At 39.3% G+C, this 25,165-nt stretch overlaps 1 protein-coding gene and 1 long non-coding RNA gene across 3 annotated transcripts in view; both read right to left on the bottom strand.

Annotated features, from left to right (window-relative positions):
* Positions 1-6,163: 6,163 nt before the first annotated feature.
* The window catches only part of BRINP3 (BMP/retinoic acid inducible neural specific 3), a 334,303-nt gene continuing 315,301 nt past the window's right edge, over positions 6,164-25,165 (bottom strand). For both annotated transcript variants that reach the window (XM_019530987.1, XM_019530988.1), the window contains exon 8: positions 6,164-7,646. In XM_019530987.1, the coding sequence (XP_019386532.1) occupies positions 6,530-7,646 (1,117 nt within the window). In that variant the 3' untranslated portion in view covers positions 6,164-6,529. The remainder of the gene's footprint in view (positions 7,647-25,165) is intronic.
* On the bottom strand, positions 14,397-17,847 carry LOC109307216. The gene is made up of 3 exons (XR_002100206.1): positions 16,486-17,847; positions 15,243-15,350; positions 14,397-14,922 (listed from the first exon to the last, which is right to left on the bottom strand). It is a non-coding gene; the product is annotated as an uncharacterized LOC109307216 (long non-coding RNA).

Genomic DNA, 25,165 nt, shown 5'->3' with positions numbered 1-25,165 from the left:
GCATTTATACACATGTTCTGGGAGTGGTGGGGGAGAGGAGGTGCTTTAGCTACAGTAACTCTGAGAGCTTCTCTAATTAAGGCACCTGTCACACCTCATATGGGCATGTAACCTAGTTTTCTCTTGCACTAAAGCAGTAATTCTCAGCTGCATGTCATGAGGTTATTTTAAGTGTTGCTTCAAACATCTACTGCCATGTAGAAGTGCCACACTATGTTTCTGTGAGATACTGTGCAGAGCTGCAACAGAAGGGAGTGTGCCACTGGAGCACAGCCTGATGGAAGAGGCCACCATGCTGCTAGCCCACCCCAGAGTCTAAACCAGCAACACCACCACCAGTGCTGTCACTATTCCTGTGCTTCCCTGAAGGCAAGGGACACCCCCTGGGCTTCATGCATCAAGAAAAAAAATTGGCAGGGAAGGGTCATGTCTCCTTTGTGCTGGGAAAAGTTAGTGGCATCTGCAGGGGGTGTCACTAAATTCATAAAAGTTATGAAGTTGTGCCTTGAGTTTAAAAAGGTTGAGAGCCATTGGTCTGGAGTCTTTGTGTATATGTGGTAGAGCAGGGGTTTTCAACCTTTTTTAGTCTAAGTACCCCCCAGCGGCTGGACGCCGAGCAGGAGTGGGAAGGTAGCGTAAGGACAGATGCTGGGTGGGGGGAGCAGGGAGGGTTAGCTCATAGGCTGAATGCTGAGTGTATGGGGGCGATTAGCACATGGAGCAGGGAGGCAGGGCAGTGTGCAGGTGGGTGGGGATGAAGCACCACTGCTGCCTCTCAGGAGCAGGACTGGGGTGAGGTGAGAGCAGTGGCACCCCTCTGCGGGGCAGGGAAGATCACTGGGCTGGTATGTGGCAGCAGCAGCTGTCACATAAAGTTTCCCCTCCCCACAGAGGGGCACCACTGCCCTTGTCCCACCCCAGCCCTGCTCCTGGGAGTTGGCAGTGCTTTGTCCCCAACCACCTATGTATACCCCCTAGGACGGGTCCAAGTACCCCCAGGAGTACACGTACCCCTGGCTGACAACCCCTGTGGTAGAACTTTAGCATCTCAATTAGCTTTCAAGACTGATGGTCCTGGTTTGGTAAGCCATTCTAACCTGCATCTTTGTTTGCTATTTGAAAATATGCTTTGTTCAGTTCTGCAAATAGAGCTGTACTCCCATTTATTTTTATTGGCAACATATTGTTGACAACATAGGTGTTGAGGCACTATTGTAAGGATGTAGCAAAATAGATAATTGACAGCATTTCATGGTAGGCAATCCCTCTCTCCTTTAAAATGGATACATGTTTGATGGTATCAACTATGCTATAAGGAGACTGAATTTCAGCCAGGTACAGGAAAAATTGAAGCAGTTGGGTCACTTTCCTCCAGGCAGCCCCTAATGTGATATTCAACCAGAAGAAATTTGCCCTTAGTCTGTACTTGCACAGAGCTGCAAAAATATAAAACAGGCAGTCCATATGCCATATAGACTTTCTACAATAACTAGCCTCTGTTTTATAATAGAACTAAAGAAAAGAAGAGAGGGAGAAAAAAGGAAAAGGAAAGTATTTTAAAAGCAGTCCCTGAGATGCCTGGGGTATTGTTAGGATTATACACAGCAGTGATTCACATATTTTTTTTCATAACAAGGGCTTGTATGAAAAGCCAAATCATTCTGTGAACTGAGACCACATCCATTTATAATTCCAATTTCTAATTTGGCAAATATGAAGCTGCTTAAAGCAAAATTAGGAAAGGACTTATGTATATTGTTTTTGTGTTTTGTAATGTGTTCCCATGGACAGTAACAAATTAAATGATACAGTTTATTAAAATAAAATGTCCATAGTCTAACCTGGTTCACCAGATAAATTTTTCCTTTCTTATTTTCAATCATTTTTCACTTATTTGCTTCTTTTTTAAGCTATAATATATTTGTGCTATATATTTGCTTTGCCATAGACTAGTTTGCTCTAGTTTGTTATATGGGTTGTTGTAAGGCAAGAAGCTCTATAGTGAGTAACTCTCCATTCTAAATACTCTGTAGTGAAGCTGACAAGGACTACTCACTGAAAGGGAAACATTTATTAATCAGATAAAGTATTTACTTAAAGAGTAAGTTCCTATTAATATGTCTAATGACCCAAAAGCAGAGCCAGGTTTCAGGTCAGGATTAAATTATATCCTGAACAAGAAAACAGTAAAGTGTTCTTAAATACACTCAGCTCCCTTCTTTTGGAACATATTTGTTAAATCTGTTACCTGCATGTTCCAAATACTTTGAAATAATGTACCAAAGCCTAGAAATGGAGGTAGTCAGGAGAGAGAGAGCTTTCAAGTATTTCAAGTATTGAATCCTCTTTGTTGAAGCAAGTTGGAGCTGAGGTTTTCTTCCATTTTCAGACATACTTATGTTTTCCCTTTTTCCATTTGTGCTCCATTTCTGTAAGTCTCTAGGGCTAGAAGGAGGTCTCAATTTCAGACAAAGAAGAAACGGAATTTTTACCCAAAGAGAGATGCTTAGCTTTATTCCATCATGGAGTTTTTCTTTTCTTTTTAATTTTCTTTTCTTTTTTCTCTTTTTTTTTTTTGAATAGAGAGAGAGGGAGAGTAAAAAAACCTCAGACCATTAGAATAATTCAAATGAAACATGAGAACTTTTTCCCTGCACATAAGAATATATCTTTAAAAAGCTAATGTTTTCTTTGATTTCTAATTTTCAACCATTTTAACCTTAATTTTTCCTTAATGGACCTAGTACATTCTAAAAATAGTTTTTGCATGGTTCACTTTTAGTATTCCTAAAAGATCATAAAACACATAATACAATGTGGTTACTGAAAAATTAGGATAAGATTGTTAAAGCCCCTTCTTTTAATAATATTGCCCAACAATGATAAAAGAACTTTCCAAACATATGTAAAAGACACTTAGAGGAATGGCCATATGGACTGAGAAATGTCTTACCAATACAATAATAAGCTAAAGATTGACACACAACTTTGACATTTAGAGCAGTGACTTAAAGGAAGGATACAAGAAGACAAGGCCGCTAAAAACTAACCACAAAAGAATCAATCAACCCTGCCACCCCACCTCCCTATTATGTTACCAAATGAGGGGATGTGTTAGTATAATTCTATGACTAAAACTTTTTGATGGAGTTAGAAAAGGGAGAGGTTACTAAGCATAATCTTAGTATTTGATTATCAGTAAAGGTTTCATTTTGCTGTAGTCAACTTTGAATTTTGTTTTCTAGGTTCACACTACTTTTGGCTATATTTCATATAATATAGTGCTGCTTGTGTTAGTCATGTCTTAACTAAGAACTAAGCTAGAAGTACAGCCTACTGATTTTGATTGAAATTGCAACGTAACTAACCAGAACTTTCCCAGCTCAAGTTGAGTAATTTCTGTTTTTCTTTTCATACTTAAAAATAAAACAGTATATTTCCTCCTTCAGTTGTTGTTGGGGGGTGGGGGTCCTCATTGAAGTGAAAACTAGCATTTACACCTAAAGCCATTGAGACACATTGGAATTTGTCATACACGGGTGCATTTTGAAGTCAAAGGAGTTACACCCATTTATCTCACTGTAACTGGAATGTGATAATCTAAGACTGTGTTACCAATATACCGTGAAATATACATAACATCAATTAACTGGTTGCCTTTAATAAGTACATTTCCATAAACCAACTCTTAGTGCACTTTTATTCTGTGGTGCAGCAAAGTTTTCTATGAAATCTCATGCCTCTGTGAACAAATTAACCTATAAAGTGCCACATTGCCCTGTCATCAACTTAAGGCTTCTTGTCAGCTAGGACAGTTTTTTAGAAGAGCCGAGTCTCTCAGTTCTGAAAGATGGAAGCTCATTCTTCCCTTCATCATTACAGTCCAAGCCACATATAGCAGACTGGTTTTGGAATCAGAAGAACGTCTGATATGAAAAAGGGTTATTGATCCTACTAGCACATCTCAAATACTGTCATTGCTGGGTGAGTAGCATCTCCAAAGCCATGTCAAATTTTAGGCTGCTGAATGAGGTCCTCTGAATAACAATGCAATTTTAGTTTAACCTAATTTTAATTAAAAAGGTAAAAGTGTGCTTTAATGGATTCCTTCCCCTCTCCCACCTCAATAAGCTAAATTTCAGTGAGGTGTTGATTAAATTTACAACAAAAAAGTTTTTATAGTGTTTTCAAATCCCGTACTGCCGGACAACCTTCACAGCTGGGTATTTTATCATAGGTGTATATATTTTTCATTCTTTGGAGGGGTGGGGGTGCCTATATTGGACGGATTTTTAAAGGCAGTTATTTAATTAACTGATCCTTGAGACCAGCAGTATTGATGTTGATCTCTAGACAGCTGGAGAGTCATTGCTCTACGTCAGGGGCAGGCAATTATTTTGGCTAGAGGGCCACTCATTTAGTTTTGGTGAATTCTTGAGGACTGCAAGGATAGTCTGGCCCCTTGACAGTTGTCCCACCCCCTCGTTGTAATCTTGGGACTGGAAGTCCCACCCCTGACACCTGACCTTTGCCAGGCATTGTCTCTCCCCTTGCCCCCAGATGTACTCCTTTTGGGAGGGGTGTTACCAACTTGGAACCAGAAATAAAACAAATCATATAAACATGTACTATAACATATTTTAATTTTACTTCAAATAATATTTTTGTCATGATTTGTGTTTGTGTAGTGTATATAGAGATGGTTGCATAATAGCTCAAAAATAAAGTCTTACTCTTGTATATTGATTGTGGGTGGGGGAGTGTGAGGGTTGTGGTGAGGGCATGGGTGTGTGTGTATGGTGGGGTGTGGGGATTGTGTGGCCGGTTTGTGAGGAAGTGGCTGTGTGTGGGGTGTGTAGGGTATGTTATGGGGTGTGTGTATATGTGGGAAGGTTGTGGGTGTGTGGGGTCTGAGGAAGGGTGAGGGGACCCCCTCACACCCCCACCCTTCATGGCACATAGCCCCCACCAGTGATAACAGTAGCAGTAAGTGGTGGGCTCTCGGGGTGCTTGGGGCCCATACAGGTGCTGCGCCCATCAGCACATGGCTCTGGCCAGTTCCAGGAGCTACACATGGTGGCAAGAAGTGGAGCCAGGCTGGCCTGACTCTATTGCATGGGGCTCCTCGTGGTGCACATGCAGCTCCCAGCACTTGCATGCCACTGGGGGGGAAACCCCATATGATATAGCCAGCTTCCTTCCCCACTCCATGCCACCATGGGCAGCTGCTGGGACTCTGCTGCAAAGCAGGAGGTGGGGCTCCCTTCCACTCCATTGTAGTCTCAGGAGCTGCACATGGTATCAGGGAGCATCCCTATCTGCTGCCTGGAGTGAGTGCTGCAGCAGGGAAACAGGATGAGTCACTGGAGGTCAGGGAAGTAGAACAGGTTCCCCAGCTGCTGCAGCAATGACAGCAGCATCTATGCCCAGAAGCTGTGTGTGCTGGCTGGGCCAGGCCCTTCCATGCTCAAGGATGGGAGCAAGGCACATAAGGGTGGACAGGGCAGAATTCATTGGTGGGTGCCCGCAGGGCAGATAAAACTGCCTAGTGCCCATGGACCTTATTTTGCCAACTCCTGTGCTAGACAGATCAAACATATTACTTAAAGATGGTTTGTATCTGTTTACTCTATTGCACTGAATGATATTTCTCTAAATATTTTTGAATAAATATGTGAACAAGCATGCAAAGCAAATCATTTTGGAAACTAAGCACAATTCCCATTGGAAAGGACTTTCTCAGCTGCAAGCTACTGGATATCAGTTAGATAGCTAGCTTTCCACCTGCTCTAATAGATAAGGCAACCATTCATCCCTTTGTATGCTGCAGAACATCAGTACAAGCATGATATCTATTCTAATATGGACAATATTACCACTCTGGGAATCTGATCATCATACACACTAGCTTCAAAAAGGCAAGTCCATAAAGTGTCTCAAAGGTGCAGGGAAAAGCATACCATCAACCATGGATGTCAGTTAGCCTCAAGATGAACTTATGGATTTGTCTCTTTCAAAATTAACACCAGATTTTGTTGGCTTTCTAAAGTTTATATAAAGCAACATATTACCATTTATTTCCCACCACTCCTCCCATATACTACACACACAAAAGTATATCAAGGCTATTACTCATTTTGTGAATTAAAAAAAAGAATCCCACAGCATTTCTTTTTAATAACTGTTCAGCTACAAAATTTTATTGGTATCCTTTTATGTTCGCTCTAGAGGATGTAATGCACAAAAGCATTGCCACGGAACATATAAAATTACAAATGAAATTTATTGTAAAAAGTAGAATGTCTTCTAGACTGGTGTCAGTATTTATTTCATTCATAAACCAAAACTGCAAGTATAATATATTCATTGTCAGCAAGTTCAGGTGTGTAAATTGCCATCCAACGGTATTGACTGATATAAGACAGATATTGAAAAGACAATTTAAATTTACTCTTCCAAACATAAACTGTTCCACAAAAGCACTTTAAAAACTCCTTCAAGGTTTTGTGTTGTGCTTCACATTTTATGGTTAACTACATAATTTGGTTGTGTCATAATCCACTGTGTTTGGCAATTTGGCATTAAAGGCCTGCAAAGCGGATTGAATCCTTACCACCTCACTGGTAGACAGCTTGAGTCTATGACGGAGCAAGCAAGAGAAAAGGTCTAGACGACGTTGGCCAGGTGGGGAGAGTTTATTTACACGGTCCCTTATTTCTAATAGCTGCAAAAGTGCTGAGTCCTGCGATCCCTGAGTATAGGGGTAGTCCAGCTGTAAAATCAAGTCACGAATTGCTTCTGGGTCAAAGTGCATGCTGTAGCCAAACACTTGGATGTTGTTGATTTTCATGTAGCCCAGGTTCCGTGAGGGATCGATGAACTCCAGGGGTTCATAGTAGATGCTTTCATTGCCATTTGGACCATTTGACTTAATTCGACTCCTCAAATAGATATGAACTGTTTCAAAAAATGTCTTCCACTTGTTGCCTAGTGTCAGCGTCCAGTTATAACACTGAAGGGGTAAGTCCAGTTTAGTCCGCTCCCAGTCTGGAAAATTGTTTTCATTCACAGGCATAAACCAGCTCTCAGAGTGGCTGCCACCAAAAGGGTTGACATAAACAGCTAGAACAGGCTCCAAGGTGCTGTTTTTAGTTAGGCAAATTTGAAGAGAGAGACCCAGTATCATATGGACCAGGCTAGACTTGTACTTGTTGCTCTTAAGGGTAAGGAGCATCCGTTTGCGCCAGGAGGGATCAAACCAACTATTGAGGCGCATGTCATTGCTGATGAAAATAGCATGGACTTCAATCCTCCGGTCTGTTTTCTGCAATAAATACTTCATCTCCAAGTCCTGGAGATCTGTCTCAAACCCAATGTAATGCTCTGTGGACTCTGCCACTTCCGGCTTGCAAAGCCCTTGGCTCAGCATGTATCCAATGTTACAGCTTCCACAACGAGTACGGTTATCAGGTGCACAGATCAAGCATGCAGAGCCATCACCTACAATGCACGGAAGGAACCCATGGCAGGCAACTTGGTCATTAGGACAAGTGCATGAATGAGTCTCTTCAGAAAAGCTTCCCAGAAGACCATTTTCATTGCAATATAGAAAAGACTGGATGCGGTTTAGCCAGTAGTTTGAAGATCTGTAAATTAAAACAAAAAAAAAGTAAAAGAAAGCAGGGATCAGATCCCAATCAATATCTCCCTGTAATTTTTCCACTTTGAGAGAGAAAAAATATATGGTATTAATATTGAAATGTCAGTTCACAACACCTGGAATCATATAAATGAATAATTTGTCTATACAATGAAAAATCACAAACAAATGTCACCATAAACTCACTGGCATAACAGGACTGTATGGTTTACACTTTCTTTTCATATGCATTATTCAGAAACCGTGTGTGTGTGGGGAGGGGGGTGGGGGGGTGTTTTTGGAAGCTTGCAACCTATTTCTTGTTACAAGCTAGAATTCCCTTGATTTAGAGTGTGAGGTAGAAAGAGACCCAACTATTTGTCTGGAATATCAAATTAAAGAAAAAAATAAAATAGATACTTTGAAGGCCTTTTAGCACTATAGTTCAACTGTTAAGAATGTGTGAATATATTTATCTTTCCTAAAAATGAACATGAAAGGTTGTATTATAATTCTTTTTGAAATCTTATTTAACCCTGACTGCAAACACCAGTTAAAGTCCTAAATCATGTAGACAAAACAGACATTGAAATCAGCAGACTTGTTCAGAAAGGCACAGTTGCCAAGAGAAAGACAATGTGACCAAAAATAGAATCTGGAAACAAGACAGAGATAAATGATCTTAAATGCTTTATTTATTTTTTCGGTATTCTTCAAATGTCTCTGCTGGTCACACCAATACGCAGCTTGAAGAACATGTTTTGGCTGCTACTATGTCAAATTCTATTGTTCGCATATTGATGAAGAAGTTATACACATCTTTCTTTTCAACACATTGTTTCAAACAGAAAATGAAAGAACCAGTATCACAAGCTGACTTTAAAAGGTAGGTAAGATAGCACTGCATTTTAGTTCAAGGATTCTGTGGTCGGGATATTAATTTCTTTCCCTAACAATGAAATAAGCATCTACACATCAAATACATCAATTTAAATGAAGCAAAACCATATAATTCTGCATCAGTAATCCAGATGCTTCTTCATTGTGGAGCATTTATGATGTACCACACCGATCTAAATAAAGAAGAGATTGATACATCAGTCCAGTAAAAGAGGCCGAGGCATGGAGAAGAATCCACCATGAGGCATCCAAACTACAACTTTCATAAGACATCATAATAAATTAATGTTGAACTGACCCAAACTAAACATTTCAATTCAGTTTGACAACCCATGTTTTTGAGTCAAAATAGAAAGTTGAGTAGTTTTTTTTTCCAAAATTGAAATCTTATCCAAAAACTGTTCAACTGAAAAGTCTTGACTACCCCTGGTTATTACTGATTCAGAGTATATACGAGCTTGGATCTTTCATAAAAGAGAACTGAATGAGGGAATTGGGTGGGAAATGGTTTTCCTGTCCTGGGGATGAAAACAATGCCTTGAATCAGGTAAAAATAAAACATCATTCTTTAGCTAAAAAAAATTCACTCCAAACATAATTTTGAAATATATTTCATTTTGCAATTTTAGAACAAAAATAAGCATTCATAATACAGAATTTTATTTTTTAGGTGTCCAAATGAGACTTTTGACAATTTTGACTTTTCCAATATATTTTTAATGAAAAATTTGTTGAAACCAACTCTTTCCTTTGCACACTTTTGGGATTAATTCACTGACATTTGCCAACTGAAAGACACACACACACACACACACACACAAAATCAGCTCTACTTAAACCTTACAATAATAATGTCTAGCTCCTGCTGGATAGAGCTTCTGATGTATGATTTAAGACCTCAAACCTAGGTAAAGTAATCTAATTTGATATTTGAATTAGCTAACATTTGGACAATTTTAAAATTAGAGGTAACGCATCAGTACGCCTCTTTATAGTATCCCAAATTAGAGTGTTTCTGAAATAGTTAAAGTATCACCTATCTATCTAAGCAACATAGCTAACTTCAGTCCACATGTCTTGCCCAAGGCAGCAAACAAAATACATGACGATCCCCTGAAGCAAGGTTCTCTGATGTAGCTCATGGCTAGAAACATTTAAAAATGACGACTGAAATTTGAAAGCATATTTTTTTACCAAGTGAGGACTGATTTCTATAGCAACTGAAATGAGTACTGCATCATAAAATACACAGGCCCAGTTACTGGCAATTTTGTTTCTATTTTTGGAATGGTTTTCCACTTATACTTTTTAGATAAGGAAGAAGTCATATCCATGGTTATGATACGTTAACTGCAATGGAAACAATGGTGCATATCAGGAGTCAGTAACATTTTGGGGCAGAATGCCAAAAATACTTACAACCTCAAGTTGTAAGATAGTGTCCCACAGCTGGACACTAGGGGAGCCATGAGAGGCCCAACCCTTGTTGTGGCAGTGCAGCCCAGCCCCTTCCCCACCATCTGCCCCAAAGCGCATGTGCACCTGCCACTAGCAACAAGCCAGGCTGAGGCTCCTTGGACTTTGATGCAGCTGCTTACAGCCTCCAGGCTGCCTGACACAGCTAGTCCAGGCTCTGGGAAGGACCCCGCCACCCACCACAGAGTCCAGGCTGCTTGCAGCAATGGTAGGGAGGCTGAAAGCAACTATACCAGGGTCTGCAGCGCCCTGGCCTGACTCATTGCTGGAGGTAGGTGCTCACATGCCCTAAGGCAGATGGTGGGGAAGGGGCTGGGGCTGGGGCTGCACTGACACAGCAAGGATCAGGCCCCTCATGGCTCCCTCACTGTCCACCCCATGGCATGCATGTTAAGCACATTTCCTTTGCATGCCATGCTCTGGCACACACATCAGGGATTGCCTATCCCTGGTATACATATACATAACTGAGATAAACCATCCTTATAAAAATTCTACCCTTAGAAAACTTAAAAGTCTCTAGTCAAACTTCCCTCATTACATCTTTTTCCTAAGCCTTTATGCTTTTACGTAAGAAATGATACTTAGTAGAATTCCAAAATCTGAGTGATATGAAACATGAAAATCCAAAGCTATTTATTTCTTTTGTGTCTTTAGGTTATACCATTTGCTTTTAATCTCAAAAGAGTCATCCTGCCATGTTACTAGCAGTAAGAACTACATAATTAAAATGTCCAGGTTAAGTACTTCAAATAGATTCTTTTTGTCTGATCTGTAAATATGAATTCTAGCATCATATCTGTCATTATCTATTTCCAAGAAAAGTTCTGTTTCTCTGAAAAGTTTTGTTAGTAAAATATGAATCTGTTAACATGAAACAAATGTGAATTTGAGGCTCAGTGGGAGCTGGTTAGCTGAAAAAATACAAAAAAGGTTCATTTTTATATTATAGAGTATTCATAATAGAGGCTAAATCCTCTATGTGGCTTCATCAGAGTCTCACTTTCCTTCAGATACTTATTTTCTTTGCCTGTCATTTTGACAATGTCACTTTCTATTTGAAACCCTCCAATGGCTTTCCTTTTTTCATCACAATTTATTTAAATATTTTTCCTTTTCACTGAATCAGATAAGCCTTTCTTGGACTTCATAGTGCATCCCATCTTTGTACATTTACAGCTCAACCATTGATAATAGTGAAACTCCTTTTGACTTCAGTGGGGCCACCTTCTAACACTTTTCACTCTAAGCTCTGAAGGCCACTTCCAGTAACAATGTCTTTCTAAGTTGTTCTGTTCCATTCACGATTAATGCATTCTTATTACTGGTTTCCAAAATTTTAAGGTTTTTCTTCCCCTGTGTCTGTATTCTAGATCAGATTTCACTTCACATATGTATGCCACACAGTATTTTGTTCCCCAAACAGTTCCTTTCTCATTAATTTGTGAGAAACTAGTTGCTAAGTTAGATGCTACTTATCATGAGTTGAAGTACCACAGTCAGGTGCTCTATGTTTTGCACAGTCTGGCTTGGCACAGCTTAACAATTACATTGCTACTGTTAATAATAATAACAATGAAAACTTATGGTGAACTTAAACAATTGTTCACCAGGGTGCCCTGGGGGAACACTAGAAAAAATGGCCACAAACTCCTGGAAGATAGTTTCAGGCTGAACATTAAGAAAAACTTCTTTACAACTAGGGTATCCAGACTATGGAACAAGCTCCCCACAGAGGTGGTGCAATCATCTACCTAGAGGTCTTCAAGAAAAAACTGGATGGTCACCTGGCTGGGGTTGTCTGACCCCAGATGTCTTTCCTGCTTATGCAGGGGACTGGACCCGACGATCCTTCGGGGTCCCTTTCAGCCCTAAGATTCTATGATTATAACTTAGGTGGCACTGAAAGGATTCACTTTATGACACTGGAATTATTTCAATTGGAAAACACCATTCTGAACTGTGACCTGTTTATGCTTTTCGAGTACCAAAATCAGGTGATGTAGAACTACTTATCATAATCACCATCAGCAGCAAAACCTTGCCATCAAGGATAATTGTCTTCCATGATTGTCTTATTTGTGGGTCAAAAGATGGTTGATGAAGCCTATCCAGGATCTGTTGCAGTTCAGGCACGTTTCCATTTGGGGTGGGTGGCTCCAGGTTCTTGATTCAATCTGTGACACACTGTTTGCGGCTCCTGCTTTTCCATCTCCTGTTGTCATCATAAGGTTTGAAAGTACTGAGATCCTTGAAGCAGACTCTTCCTCCATTTGATAGTCTCCAGTGAGTTGATGTTGCATTTTTTCAAGTTGGCCATAAAGATGTCTTTGAAGTGCTTTCTCTGCCCTCCTCTGGAGCTGGGAGAATAAAACTTGCTTTGGGAATCTGGAGATGGATATCCATGTAATGTGGCCAGTCCAGTAAAGGTGATGTTGGGTGATCATCACCTTGATGATTTGCTTGAGAGAGGATGCTAACAATGATGCTCCCAATGGATTCAAAAGATCTTCTTCAGGTAGTGTTGATGGTACTTCTCCAGTGGCTTGAGATGTTTCTTGCACATTGTCCATGTCTCAGCCCTATACAATAAGGTGAGGATCGTGACTGATTAATAAATCAGGAGCTTAGTTCTGGATCTAATGTCACAATCTTCAAACACCCATTTCCTCAGGCATCCAAAGGCTATACTTGCACATTTGAAGTGAGGTTGGATTTCTTCCTCAATGTTAGCTTTCTGAGACAGAAAGCTTCCAAGGTATGGGAAATGCTCAACATTCTCCAGAATCTCACTGTGAATCTGAATTAAGAGCTGGGGACCCATAACTAAGATTCATTAAGAACTTGTTGATGAAGGACCATCATCTTCTGAATGTTAAGAGTCAGTCTCATTTTCTTATATGCCTCAGTAAAGATGTCAACAATAGCCTGAAGTTCTGCTCATGAGTATGCATACACTACAGCAGCATCAGCACACTGGTGCTTGATGACTAGGGTCAGGCTGGTCTTGGTTTTGGCTTGGAGTCAGTTGAGATTAAACAGTCTACCATCCATTTGGTAGTTTAGTTCCACTCCCAGCTGGAAGCTTGTTGGTGATCAGATGTAGCATTGTGGTAAGGAATAGACACAAGTGTTTGAGCAATGATGCAGCCTAGCTTAACTCCTATCTTAACCTCAGACGGATCTGTGATAGATCCATTTTTGAGAACCACCACCCACATACCAGCTGGCAAAAAGTGGTGATGAATTTGGGTGGGTATCTGTACTTCAGAAGGTTCTCCAGAGTGCTTCTCAGTTGATGGAGTTGAAGGCTTTCATGAGGTCAAAGATGGCCGAGGGCAGAGGTTTATTTTGTTCCTGACATTTTTCCTGCAGCTGGAAAGCAGTGGCTATCATGTCAGTTGTGCCTCTTTATGCCCTAAATCCATGCTGAGATTCTGGAAGCAGTTCTTCAGCAAGTGGAAGGCGACAGTTCAGGCAGGTTCTTGCAATGATCTTTCCTGAGGTGGACAGCAAGGTGATCTACTTATCTACTTCTATTTATCTACTTCTACTTATGGACTGATTCACAGCCCACTGAAATGAGTGAAGATACTCCCCTTGACTTAGGGTTTCAGGTCAAGTTTTCAATGTGTTTGAAGTCTCTATGTTCTGATCAGCACTGAGAAAACTGTAATTTGCATGAAAGATATTTACCAAATTCTAATCTTTAAAAAAGAACAAAATATCACTTGATTAACTTTTTTTTAATTATATCAAGAATAATAGGTGGTTGTGAACTTCTTAACAAGATAGGTTTTTCAATGAAAAAGGTCAAATTCTTGAACCCAAAACTTTTCACATAAACATCCTTGAGAGAACAGACCATTAAGACCTGCTGTGACAATGTGGGCGTCATTAGTCTTTTGTGTGTAGCTCAGTGACTAAGCTATTTCTACTCCATGGTATTAGTCTCCATTTTTATCTTTTTCCAAAATAAAATTGCCAAAAGGTCTCTGTTTCATTCCAGTGCAGAGTGAAGATCAGTAGCAGAACTATAGGTGGGCAAGCTGGGCAGGAGCCGCAAGGGCTGCCAAACCAGGGCAGGTGTCTCACCCTTTCATTCCCCTGCTGTACCATGCACTTGCAGGGATTCTGGCAGGTAGGTACAGTGCTGGCTGTGGGATGGGTAGGGAGGGCAGAGCAGCAACTGTGTGCTTGGCACTGACTGGCAGTTCTCTCCTAGAGGAAACTGCCATTGAAGGGAGAAGTATTGATTAACCCTTCCCATCCCTTTTATTTGCTTCATAATTTTGGCATTGAAATTGCTGCTTAACATGTATTTCTGCAATGGCTTCTATGTTAACTTATGCAGTGACAGGTTTCCCCATTAAGCTTCTACATGCACCACCTTGGAGCACTGCCCAGTTATGCCTCTGAGGAAGACAAATCCCGAAACTAGGAAATTATTCATTAACTGGACGTCTTGTTTTCTGACCAGTTCATATGAGCATTCAAATATATTCTCTCCATTCATCTGTATTTATTACAAAGACTATAAAGTTATGCTTCATTATATAAAATATTATTATTCCACAAATCCTCTCAAATGTTAACTTTGCTTGTAACAAACTGTGTTCTTGGTGTTTCTTTATGGAAAGTACATCTCTGAAGCATTTATCTAGGAGAAATGGCTTGCTCTTATACATAACTTCTGAATTTTCACCTCCCTCCTTTTAAATTTATTTTAGCAAGTTTTACTGCCTCAGAAGAGTAACATATTCTCAGCTTTGTGGATTTAAATCCTCTCAGTGAAAGAGGTACAAATTGGTACAACAGTGTATGCTTTCTGATGCTGTTCCCTTAATGTGGTTTCTGAAATAAGCATTTCTATGGATGAAAAGAACTTGTGGTCAGAGTGCCCCCATCTGTAAGGAGAAAAAAAATAAGGATTTTAAGTAGAAGCAAAGTTTCAGCCATGAAATCTATCCAGTCCCTAGTATAATTATTGGTGTAACAGCAGGAGACAGAAAGCTGCCTGCATACAGACTTTGTGTCTCTATGCAGACTCTGAGTTTCTTTGCTCCTGAAACACACCACACTTTACTTCTGCCCTCAGAAATTACTACAGAGCTTGGTGGATTGCAGGATTCCTGCAGTGCAGAAAAGGCTCTCTTATTTTTTAGGCTTATCTACTGGTGCTGTAGGCAAGGGGACAATATGCATTAGATTAATTCTTATCCCTCACCATGTGCAGCAGTCCTGATCTGTCCTCCATAGAGCCCAGGAGGAGAAGGAAATTACTGTAAATTAGCTGTGGAAGAGACCTTCTGTGTATAAATACTGGGGAGAAAGTCTCATGAAAATAAGCAAAAAGCATGATTTAAAAAAAACAAAAACATTTTATGGTTCAGTTTAATAGCACTTAGTAATCAAGATGCTTTTGAAAACTCTGCTTTCACTTTATCTTCATCATACAAAAACATTGTATATGTTTGTATTGTGTAACTCTCATGTTATTGCAGTACAGAGATCAAATACACAGGTCCTGATAAGCTTAAATATGTTTTTAATTGCAATGTCTTTTCTGAGGTTAGATAACAAAATAAGAATTATAAAACTTAGCAGAGTTTTGAAGAATAATAGTGTGCCATTCTACACCTTTCTTAGTCCTGTCTAATGGGTTAAATATTAGCAGTCTCTAAAATAATGCACATTTATTCCATGTCACAATGATTCTGTAGAGAGAAAAACACATGTTAAGACTGCTTTTATTTGTTAGGCAGATCAATGTAAATATCTGTATCTCACCCTCAGTTTTAGGTACTACACTAAAAACTGCTGGACTTGACATCCAGGGAAGTCAAACAACATTTTGCTGATGCAAGGATGGTTCCTCCCAAGGAACGCTTGAAAAGCCACCTCCCTTAAGGACTTCAGTAAAACAACTTTATATTAGTGCATAAGCTAAGCAGAGTTTTGCAGGTAGAGGCAAAGCAAGGGAAGAACTAAATTTCTGGGCACAATTCAAAGTGCCAGTTTTGACCTATGAGAGCCTCAGCTGTTTGGGTCCTATAAGCCTAAAGGACTATTCTATCACCATCCCTAAATTCAGCTGAGAGCAACTTCCTCTAGATGCAATTTGTGCACAAAATGTTTGGAGAGGTTGTTCTCTAATTGCTCTGCAGCTTTGGAACTCCCTCCCTCTTGTGGTTCATCTGAGCCAGGACATCTTCTGAAAGCACTGTAAGCCTTTTAAAAAAATGTTTATTTTTTAACCAGGGCAGGCCTTCAGCAGACAGAGGTAGATTTGGGAGCACTGTCTAGTGAGTCGGTTATTTTACATGTCTTTTTTATCTATTTTTATAATTTATCTGCTTTATATTGCAAGCCACCCTGAGCTTCCTTAGGGGGAGGAAAGATATAAATCTACCAAATAAATAATAGGTAATTCCACTTGCCTAAACACTTTCCTAATATGTGCCACTCACCCTTTATGATGCTTTGGCTGCAGTGTACCACCACACTCAATTTCAGTTCAACATAACATTGCTAAAAGTCTTTAGGTAGTGGGCTGCAGTACTTTTAACCAACAGGACCATATTGTGTGAGCTGTAAACAGCTAAGTGAGAAAATCTTCACCTCATATAAAATGGAACAACTCTATTAAAATCAATAGACACCATTTAAATCATTCATTTGGGATCACATCCAAGTAGTCTTTAATATTTGTTACTTTTACCGAGGTATCTGTTAACTGTTTCTGTTATCATCCTGAGTGACAACGTAGAATGATTTAGTGTAAATTGATAACATTGCACACATTGTAAATGTATTCTTAATAATTCATATTCTTAATGTGCCTTTTAAAATTTGCAACTTATCCAATCTCTCTAGAACAGCACACATATAAACAGAAAATAACTTGGAACTGTTATAAATTGGGTATCAATGCTTATCCAATACAAAATACTATTAAACAAAAATAGAATTGAATGGTCTCCCTACATAATCACTGTAGCAGGTATTTAATCATAATGCAACATCTCTACCTCCCTCTCTGCTCCACTAAGTGCTCAACATCTGCTGTATATCAGCAGGTTCAATGGCAGATGATGAACATTCAGTGAAGCAGCTGCTGAGTAAAAAACAGAAACAATTTAACAACAAATGTATGGATACTAAAATACCCATTGCCTATTTTTTTTTTCTTTCTTTTTTTCTGGAGACCGTGCAGTCCTGTATAAATTATCAGAACAGGAACAGCGAAAGCAATTGCCCTACATCCTTTTCTATACTGTTCAAAACCTGATCTCATGGAGTTTCTTCCACAGAGCAACAGCAAAGTTGTGTCACTTGCTTCTGTGATGAGACTGCCAGCAGACGTTAATTGGTATTAAATTGGATAATGGTCTTCCTGTGTGGTTCCTTGTCTTCTAAGACCTAGAATGAGACCACCAAGTTATGCTAAACAGGCCAAAAAGAGGTCAAGCAGATGGTAATAATTTAGAGCTTGGTTTATTGTAATTAACTGGCAAAATTAAGAGAATGCCTTTTCTACAGTCATTGTGTGCTTGCAGCTTGTGTAGATGTCATGGAACTAGCTTGAAACTAGTTAGTTCAAATACTGCTATTGGTTTAGCACATAGAGAACAGTGTCTGCTGCAGAACTTACCCAAGAAGTACTAAAGTGGTAGTCTAGCCCACTCTGGTCACAGTACTACTGCAGTTGAATTACTAGAGTACTTAAAACTAACTAATTTAAATGTAGCCTGGGTATTGATGAAAAATGTGGAGAGGTGAGTGCTGTTTTTGTAAATTCATTGTGGGGTATAGCTCTAGAAAGTTTTCAGTTAAAAACATGTAGGCATAAGAACTGAAATATGTATTTGACCCTGACAGAAATTACACTAGAAGCACAAGACTGACTTTCTGGAACAGCCTTTCAAGAAGAGTAGCAGGGGAAAATATGAAACTAGGTCTAAGGTGGTTATCTCTGCTGTTATGAGGCATGTGGTGTTTGGGCAGTTTCTTGCTCTCTGTTGTTCAGACTGCTTGTACCTGTGTACTCTAGGAGGCTGCTGCCTACAAGCAACCTTCTGGAGCTTAGGTGTAATACAGAAAAAAAATACTCAAATTTGTGTTGTAGTGGCAGAAGCTCAGAGTGGTTTATTGTCACTTGGGCAGTACACCAGCTGGTCTATTTAACAATTAGCCCAAATAAGCTGGATAACATGGGTCAGAGATAAAATGCCCCTGGAGTAGCCTAAATTTAAATCAACTAAAGTTGCTTGAAACTAGTTTCGGGTATTTAATGTATGGGAAATCCAGGGGTTAAGAGTTGCTGGAGCCACCTAACAACATGCATGTGTAACAAGCCTTTTAGTGAAACTTGCCTGAGACAGGTAGCGACACAGTACCTCAATTACTGTCCCAAAGGTTGCTACAAAAAACAAGTTTGGTAGCCTCTGTAGTTATACCCCAACTGCCCTAAACACATGCTAGTGTTTATCTATCTCACTAGATGTCCATATCTATTGATGTCCATTTCTACTTGTTTCTTTGTCAAGTTTGCACACCTGAATCTTCAGTTCTTTTTACCTCTGCCTCATTCATGGGGTTTACTTTTTACATTACTTCTTGCATTATCCAGCTACTGCATTCGCTATTACCTTCTTTGAATCAGCTTCTTTGATCATTAGTGTGTTTTTATTTTTTACCTTTCTTATCAGATCATCAAGCAGCCAGTAAAATCTATACTTCCCAAGTTCCTTTAGTGTATAGCTCAGCATAACTATGGCATAGCAAACCTCAAAGTCTCACCGTTTGTTATGGCTTACAGACTAGTTATATGACATGGACCCATTCACTCCTTTTCACTTCTATGACTTTTATTATTATTATTAATATGCATGGAATTTGCAGTAAGAGAGAAGCAGAAGACTATGGAACCCATTATCAATCCTCTAGGCTATTAAAGTGATACATGTCACACCACTTTATTCTAAAACTGATGGAATGCTCCCATTTCAAATGAAAATCTAGTATTCTGATTAGCAATGCACTAATGATGCTCAGTGGATCTGATAAATATCTTCTAATGCAATCAAGGTATTTAATCAGAAACTAACTAAATATTCATCATATATTTCAAAGGTGAAAAAGTGTGTACAATTTACTAACAGAAGTCTTGCTCATTGTTCTCATGGAAGTATTTCTAAGGAATAGCTAGTAGTCCGTTTGCAAAGGTGATTCCCATTGCAAAACTACGCAGAGAGGACCCTTTGAACTAACAGAAATTCCAGGAAACAGCAGATCTGGCCTTGTTCAAAGTTTGAGGTCCACAGATCTGATAAAACACAGAGATTCAGGAGAGAAGCACTAGAGTAAGACATGGCTGGGCTGCAAATTAAGCTTGCAAAATAGAAGGGAGATGATATAAGGGATTAGAATGTGTGGCATATGGGAACTAGATATGAAGCAAGCCACAGAGAAGCTAGCTATTTCTAAGACTATTTTCAAGTGACTATACTTGTGCTTTCTTATCTTTTCCTGAAGCTTTCTTATTTTCTTTACCACTATCCTAATTCCTCACTGTGCCTCACAGATACCAAGTTCTCATACTACTGTTCTACAGCCTCTGTTCTTCACCTATCATTTTGTCCCACTGAAAATTTTTATGCTTCACTCCATAATACACTCCCTATGATCCTAATAGCATTAGGGGAAAAAAATTATCTCTGTTAGGATAACTGTGATTAATCAGATTAGTAGAACAACACAGCCACATGTTACCTCAGATGTCAGATTAAAAATTTATTTTAACCTTAAAAGTATAGCTTTCATTATTTTGAATTTAACGCATCAAGCTAACTACCATATTGAGTCAGATGATGTGAAGCTACTTGTTTTTTACTATCATGGCATGCTCTTATCTTCTTAACAACAGATGCCAGTCATTGGTCCTTGTTGATGAAACAAAGTTCCTGTTTATTTGTAAATCTCCTAGAAAGCTTACAGTTTCCTTTGGTGGTAACACGAGCATTGAACCATAATATATGACCTTGTACATACAAGTATTCTGTTGCTAAAATGCAGATGGAAGAGATGTTTAATTTAACCCTTAATCTCAAGGTGGGTATTGAAAAATATTCAGGATGGCATGGATGACTATATGGGACATAAAGGGTATAAGTGGGATTTGTTGCAACCCTTGCAATTATCTTTAGTCAATAAACAGAATGCAAACTTTGTAGGTTTAAGCACTGCTAATGTCTATGCCTAATTGTTTTGATGACAAGGTATTTCGCCCTTTTGTTTTTCAGAGAAAAGTACACTTTAGGATAAAGTGTTCACATGTTTATCAAGTTACTACCAAAGTTGAAAACAAACTACTACGCAGCATCACTTCCTTATTTGCTGAAGTTTGTATCAGAACCATCCTTCCCAAACCTTCAGAATAACCCTGTTAATGATCCATGGTACAGTAATTATAAAAGAAAATAATGGCTGAAAGATTTGGTGGTAAAAGCAGAATAGGATAGCAAGTGTAGATGTCAAAGAGAACAAGGACTTCTGCCACACAGAGGAAACAAGAAGTACACAAGAGAAAGATAGGACAAAACAAATATGAATAGATTCAGAACTAATGCCTTTTAAAAACCATTCAGCCACATTTTATATATTCCATTGTAATGGGATAAATAAAATAAAGAAGTAAGAACAATAGGGAAGTCATAACAACTTCTCCTATGTGAGACTCATCACTAATCTGGATTTTTTGGTGTGCGTGAAAAATATACTTAATATTTGTCCTCTTATTAGAAAATTTGAAAATGTTCAGCCAGTTGTACTACTGTAGCAACTTCAGTCCCTTTGTACCATAAGATACTGCACCTAAAATAATGTTTTCTGTTTCTATTTCTATGACAGAAATGGAAAGAAATTCAAATAAGGGCCACATAAATTAAGGATTAAAAAGAAAGATTAAATATCTAAATAAATGTACCTTGTTCTTAGGCTGGATAAGTTTTGTGAGTGAAATAGCTGTCTATAAATAAGTTTTTTGAAGGATATAAACTCTAAGGAGAAAGAAAACTCATTTCACAGAGATTTGATGATGATAAACTAAAAGTAATGGAATGAAATTAAGCAAAAGAAAAATTTGATTTTAATAATGTGAGAAAAAACAAATTCTTCTAAGAGTGAGATATTGGGTTGTGATTTCAAGGAGAATCATCCAGAAGATGGGAACAGCTGGATAGAACAATCCTGTATTTTTCAAGAGTTGGACTAGGTGACTTAATATGATAGACTGTTCCCATTTTTAATTTGTGTAGTTATTCCCTGAAGACCTGATAGCATCTTTGCCAAACTGTCAAAATATAATGGGAAGGTATTCTAAGAGACATGAGTTTAAAGAGATTCTAAGCTTGCGAAAGGTACAATGCACCACCCACTTTACTTTCTGAATGCAAATCTGAGAATCAAGAATATTAGAGAAACCTTTTGCTTAAAGGACCAGTATTTAATAATTGGCACTTAAGCCTACAGAAACACAAACCAAATCAGACTTTATAGATGCAAGAGTATTGGATTGCAGCATCAGATAAGGCCACAAAAACATCTTAACATTTTTTAACCCAAAACAATTATAGTGAAAAAAATCAGTATAAACACCATTTTCTTCAAATTTCTTTAGCAAATAACAAAGCAAATAACCTGTGGATAAGCATATGGTAGTTTCTGAACCATATTAGGAAGGCAAATTGCCTGAAAAAGTCACTGACCTAAAGCAGGAATTGGCAACCAACTTCCCATGGGCCAGTTCTAGCCTGTGAAGAGGTTCACACTTGCCCGCAGAAATCCTATCCATCATAACGGGATCAGGAGCATAAAGGAGTGGACAAAATACAGCCTGCAGGCCAGATCCAGCACACCAAATAATTTTATCTGGCCTGTGGTGCATTGTTTAGCCCTTCGCAGTCCAGGCACAGAGGGAAGCCCAAACTGTGGTCAAAGCAGATGGTCTTATCATCCCCAGGCGTGAAGTGGCAGGGGAGGGTGGCACAGCAGCTGGACTCCACTTCCTGGCAGCAGCATCTACTTCTGATGACCGCTGCCAGTGTCACTGATGCCACTACTAAACCCAGCCCTGCTGCCCAGGCACACCAGCTCATCTACCCACATCCACCTCTAAGGGTGCCAGATGGGGTGGGTGGACGGCCAGGGTTCCCATGGAGACCAGACTGTGACCTCTGCGGGCAGAGCACATTCAATGGGGTGGATGGGATGGGGCTGTGCATGAGTGGGGAGAGACATCTGGGAGCAGGACAGGCAGGTGGAGCTGGAGCCAGGATCATGAGGTGGTGCCAGGAGCAAATAATGGCTCTGCCCCAGACCCCAACTCTGCGCTGTCATTGACCCACAATCTTGACCCCTGGCCTGAGACCCACCCACTCCCAAATATCACTCTCTGCTCACTGTGGTCCCATCCCATCCATCTGAGCAAGTGCACCCTGCCCACAGAAGTCCTGGGCAAGGCTCCATGGAGATCCTCCCTGACCACCCACTCCATCCAGTGCCCCCTGAACCAGATTACTACCAGTCTAGTAATCTACCATTTAAGGAGTTTTGATAGGCTGTTGCAGTCTTGAGGCAGGAGTGGGGAAGAGGGTGTTTACCCAGCCTATATCAGCTCACCACAACTCCCTAAGTGGTCCTGAAACCCAAATAATTACTGACTCCTGAGCTAAACTATGCTGTCCATCCCTTCCACAATGCTCCCTTCCATGATGGAGAGCAAGGTAGTCACTCCAAAGGAGCAGAGACTTCAGGACCATCCATGGTCACAGCTGGGTTGCAAGCTCCAGTTTGCACTGACAAAAGTCTGCTGACCCCTGGCCTAAAGTTTAATGGTGGTTTGGAATATAGAAAGGGATTTAATATTAGCCTTGGAATTGTCATTTTCCAAATTTTCCAATATTCTGAAATTTAACTTACTGCCCGATGCTGCTGAAAATAATAGCAGAATTCTCACTGATTTCCCGATTTCACCCCTGAGTTTGATATGAAGCCCACTGAAGCAAAATTAGAGAGACTGATTTTGCATCAAGTCCTGTATTTCCGTCAAGTTTATGCAAGCAGTTTCATTTTCATGTGTGCCATTCTTGATAATAAACTGAATTAAAAAAAAATTATGTTCCTACAAAGTTGATGATTACCATATCGTGGGTAGATCTGAACTTAAGCAATCTCAGTTTGGCTTCTCTCTACCTCAGATACCATTGTACAATGGCATAATAACCTTTACTTTCTTTCACTTTTTTGTAGTCCTATCTCTTTAGATCAGAAGTTCTAGTATCAAAGTCAAAAACTAAAACTCATATGATGCAGAATGGAACATAGCACAGGTGAAATAAGTGATCTAAGTGGATACCTGTTGCCAATTACATACACACACACACACACACACACACACACACACACACTCACATGCGCACGCGCGCACACACACAGAGGACCACAAGAGCACGTGCACAGGCACACAAGGTTACAAGAGCATATGCAAACACCCACATGCACACACACACTCACATGCGCACGCGCGCACACACACACACACACACACACCAAACCAACAAACAAGAAAAAACCCCTCAAATTTTGAGAGCACAGAATGGCTTTATCTTTGCAAATTATTTACTGATTAAATTAAAACCATATTCTGAATTGGAATAATAGAATTATGATCAGTGACATAGTAAAGTTATTAATGAATTCTAGTTCCAACATCACCCATCTAGTGTGACTAATTCTTTCTTCAGTTACAAAGATTGAAACAAGACCTACAGATAAAATTGATCCATAAGAAATTACACACTCCCAATAACCCATTTTCAAGATGGGAATGAATTCAAGTATTTATGTAATTATGACACATGCCATTTACCTACTTATTTACGATAATAAAACACTGAGCAAAAACAATCTGAAATATCCAGTAGAAGAAGAGAGATGTCAATTTATGTCTGTCTGAACTCTGCATTTTGTTCTTTGAACTTGGTTTTATTGGCTTTGGAAACACTGGAAACGTGGTAGGAGTAATCTGCTAAGTACATAGATCCCTTTATATCAGCATGTTAACAGGATTTCCAACAATCCTTGTGTATGTATGTGTAGCCAAAACAAGGGGATATGGAAACTAATCAAATATAAATCATAAAGTCTAAAAGTGACAGCCTTTTTGCTGAGAAGAAGCATATTACCTTTGCTAATCAATTTGCACTGCTCCTAGTCATTCAATCTCACTCCACTGAGGATAGTCCCTATTCATTACTACTTGTTTATGTTTACTGTACTACAGAGGAAAAGAGAAAACTGGTCCCTAAAGTAGTTTTATTAAGATACTGCTTATACCTAGTAAATTTTATTTAAGGAAATGTAATCTTAAAACAGCAATTTAGTTTCCCCCCCTCCCCATACCCTTTTAAATTTCTCCTCAGTGGAAACAACATGTTATTCCTGAAAAGACTTAATTTAATGTGGCTGCCTTTCAAAGAGACTTCCTAAAAACTAACATTAATAACTGAAAATGGATTGGAGCAGACAGCATTTGCTCCTGGAAAAAAAATCCATTAAAGAATATTCTTTTGACAAGTGAAAATATGCAGATAACATTTCAGATCTAGTTCCAGCAACATTTCCACATGTATTATGACATTTGTAACAGTCTTAACAAAGTTATTTTAATAGAGCTGTAAAACCTCTGATGATAAGCAATGTGGGATGTTAAAATGACTTGGAGAAAGTTAGTCATGAATATAGTCCCTCCAATCTTTTGTGTTGCATAAGAAAAATATCCCTCCTCCAAATACTTTGGACATCCCCTAAAAAGATTTACTGAAAATTACTCAGCTTTTGGGTGGTTGATCAGATGCTGTTATCTTAAAACTTAAATCCTCAAATAGGTCTATCAAAAGAAACAAATCAAGCTGGACAAACCATTGACTGGTACTGTACCGGTAAAATCTGATGGAAAAAAGAGGGTAATTTGGAAAGGAGTATGTACTGATTATACCGGAGGAAAAGCAAGGGCAATGTTGGACCCCTGCTAAACCAGATGGGGCAACTGACAACTGACGCCCAGGAAAAAGCCAACCTATTAAATAG

Source organism: Crocodylus porosus, unplaced genomic scaffold (assembly GCF_001723895.1).
Source record: "Crocodylus porosus isolate Cpor-Errol unplaced genomic scaffold, CroPor_comp1, whole genome shotgun sequence".
Classification (NCBI taxonomy): Eukaryota; Metazoa; Chordata; order Crocodylia; family Crocodylidae; genus Crocodylus; species Crocodylus porosus.
Note: the sequence above shows the minus strand (reverse complement) of the source record. Positions and strands in the feature narration are given on the sequence as shown.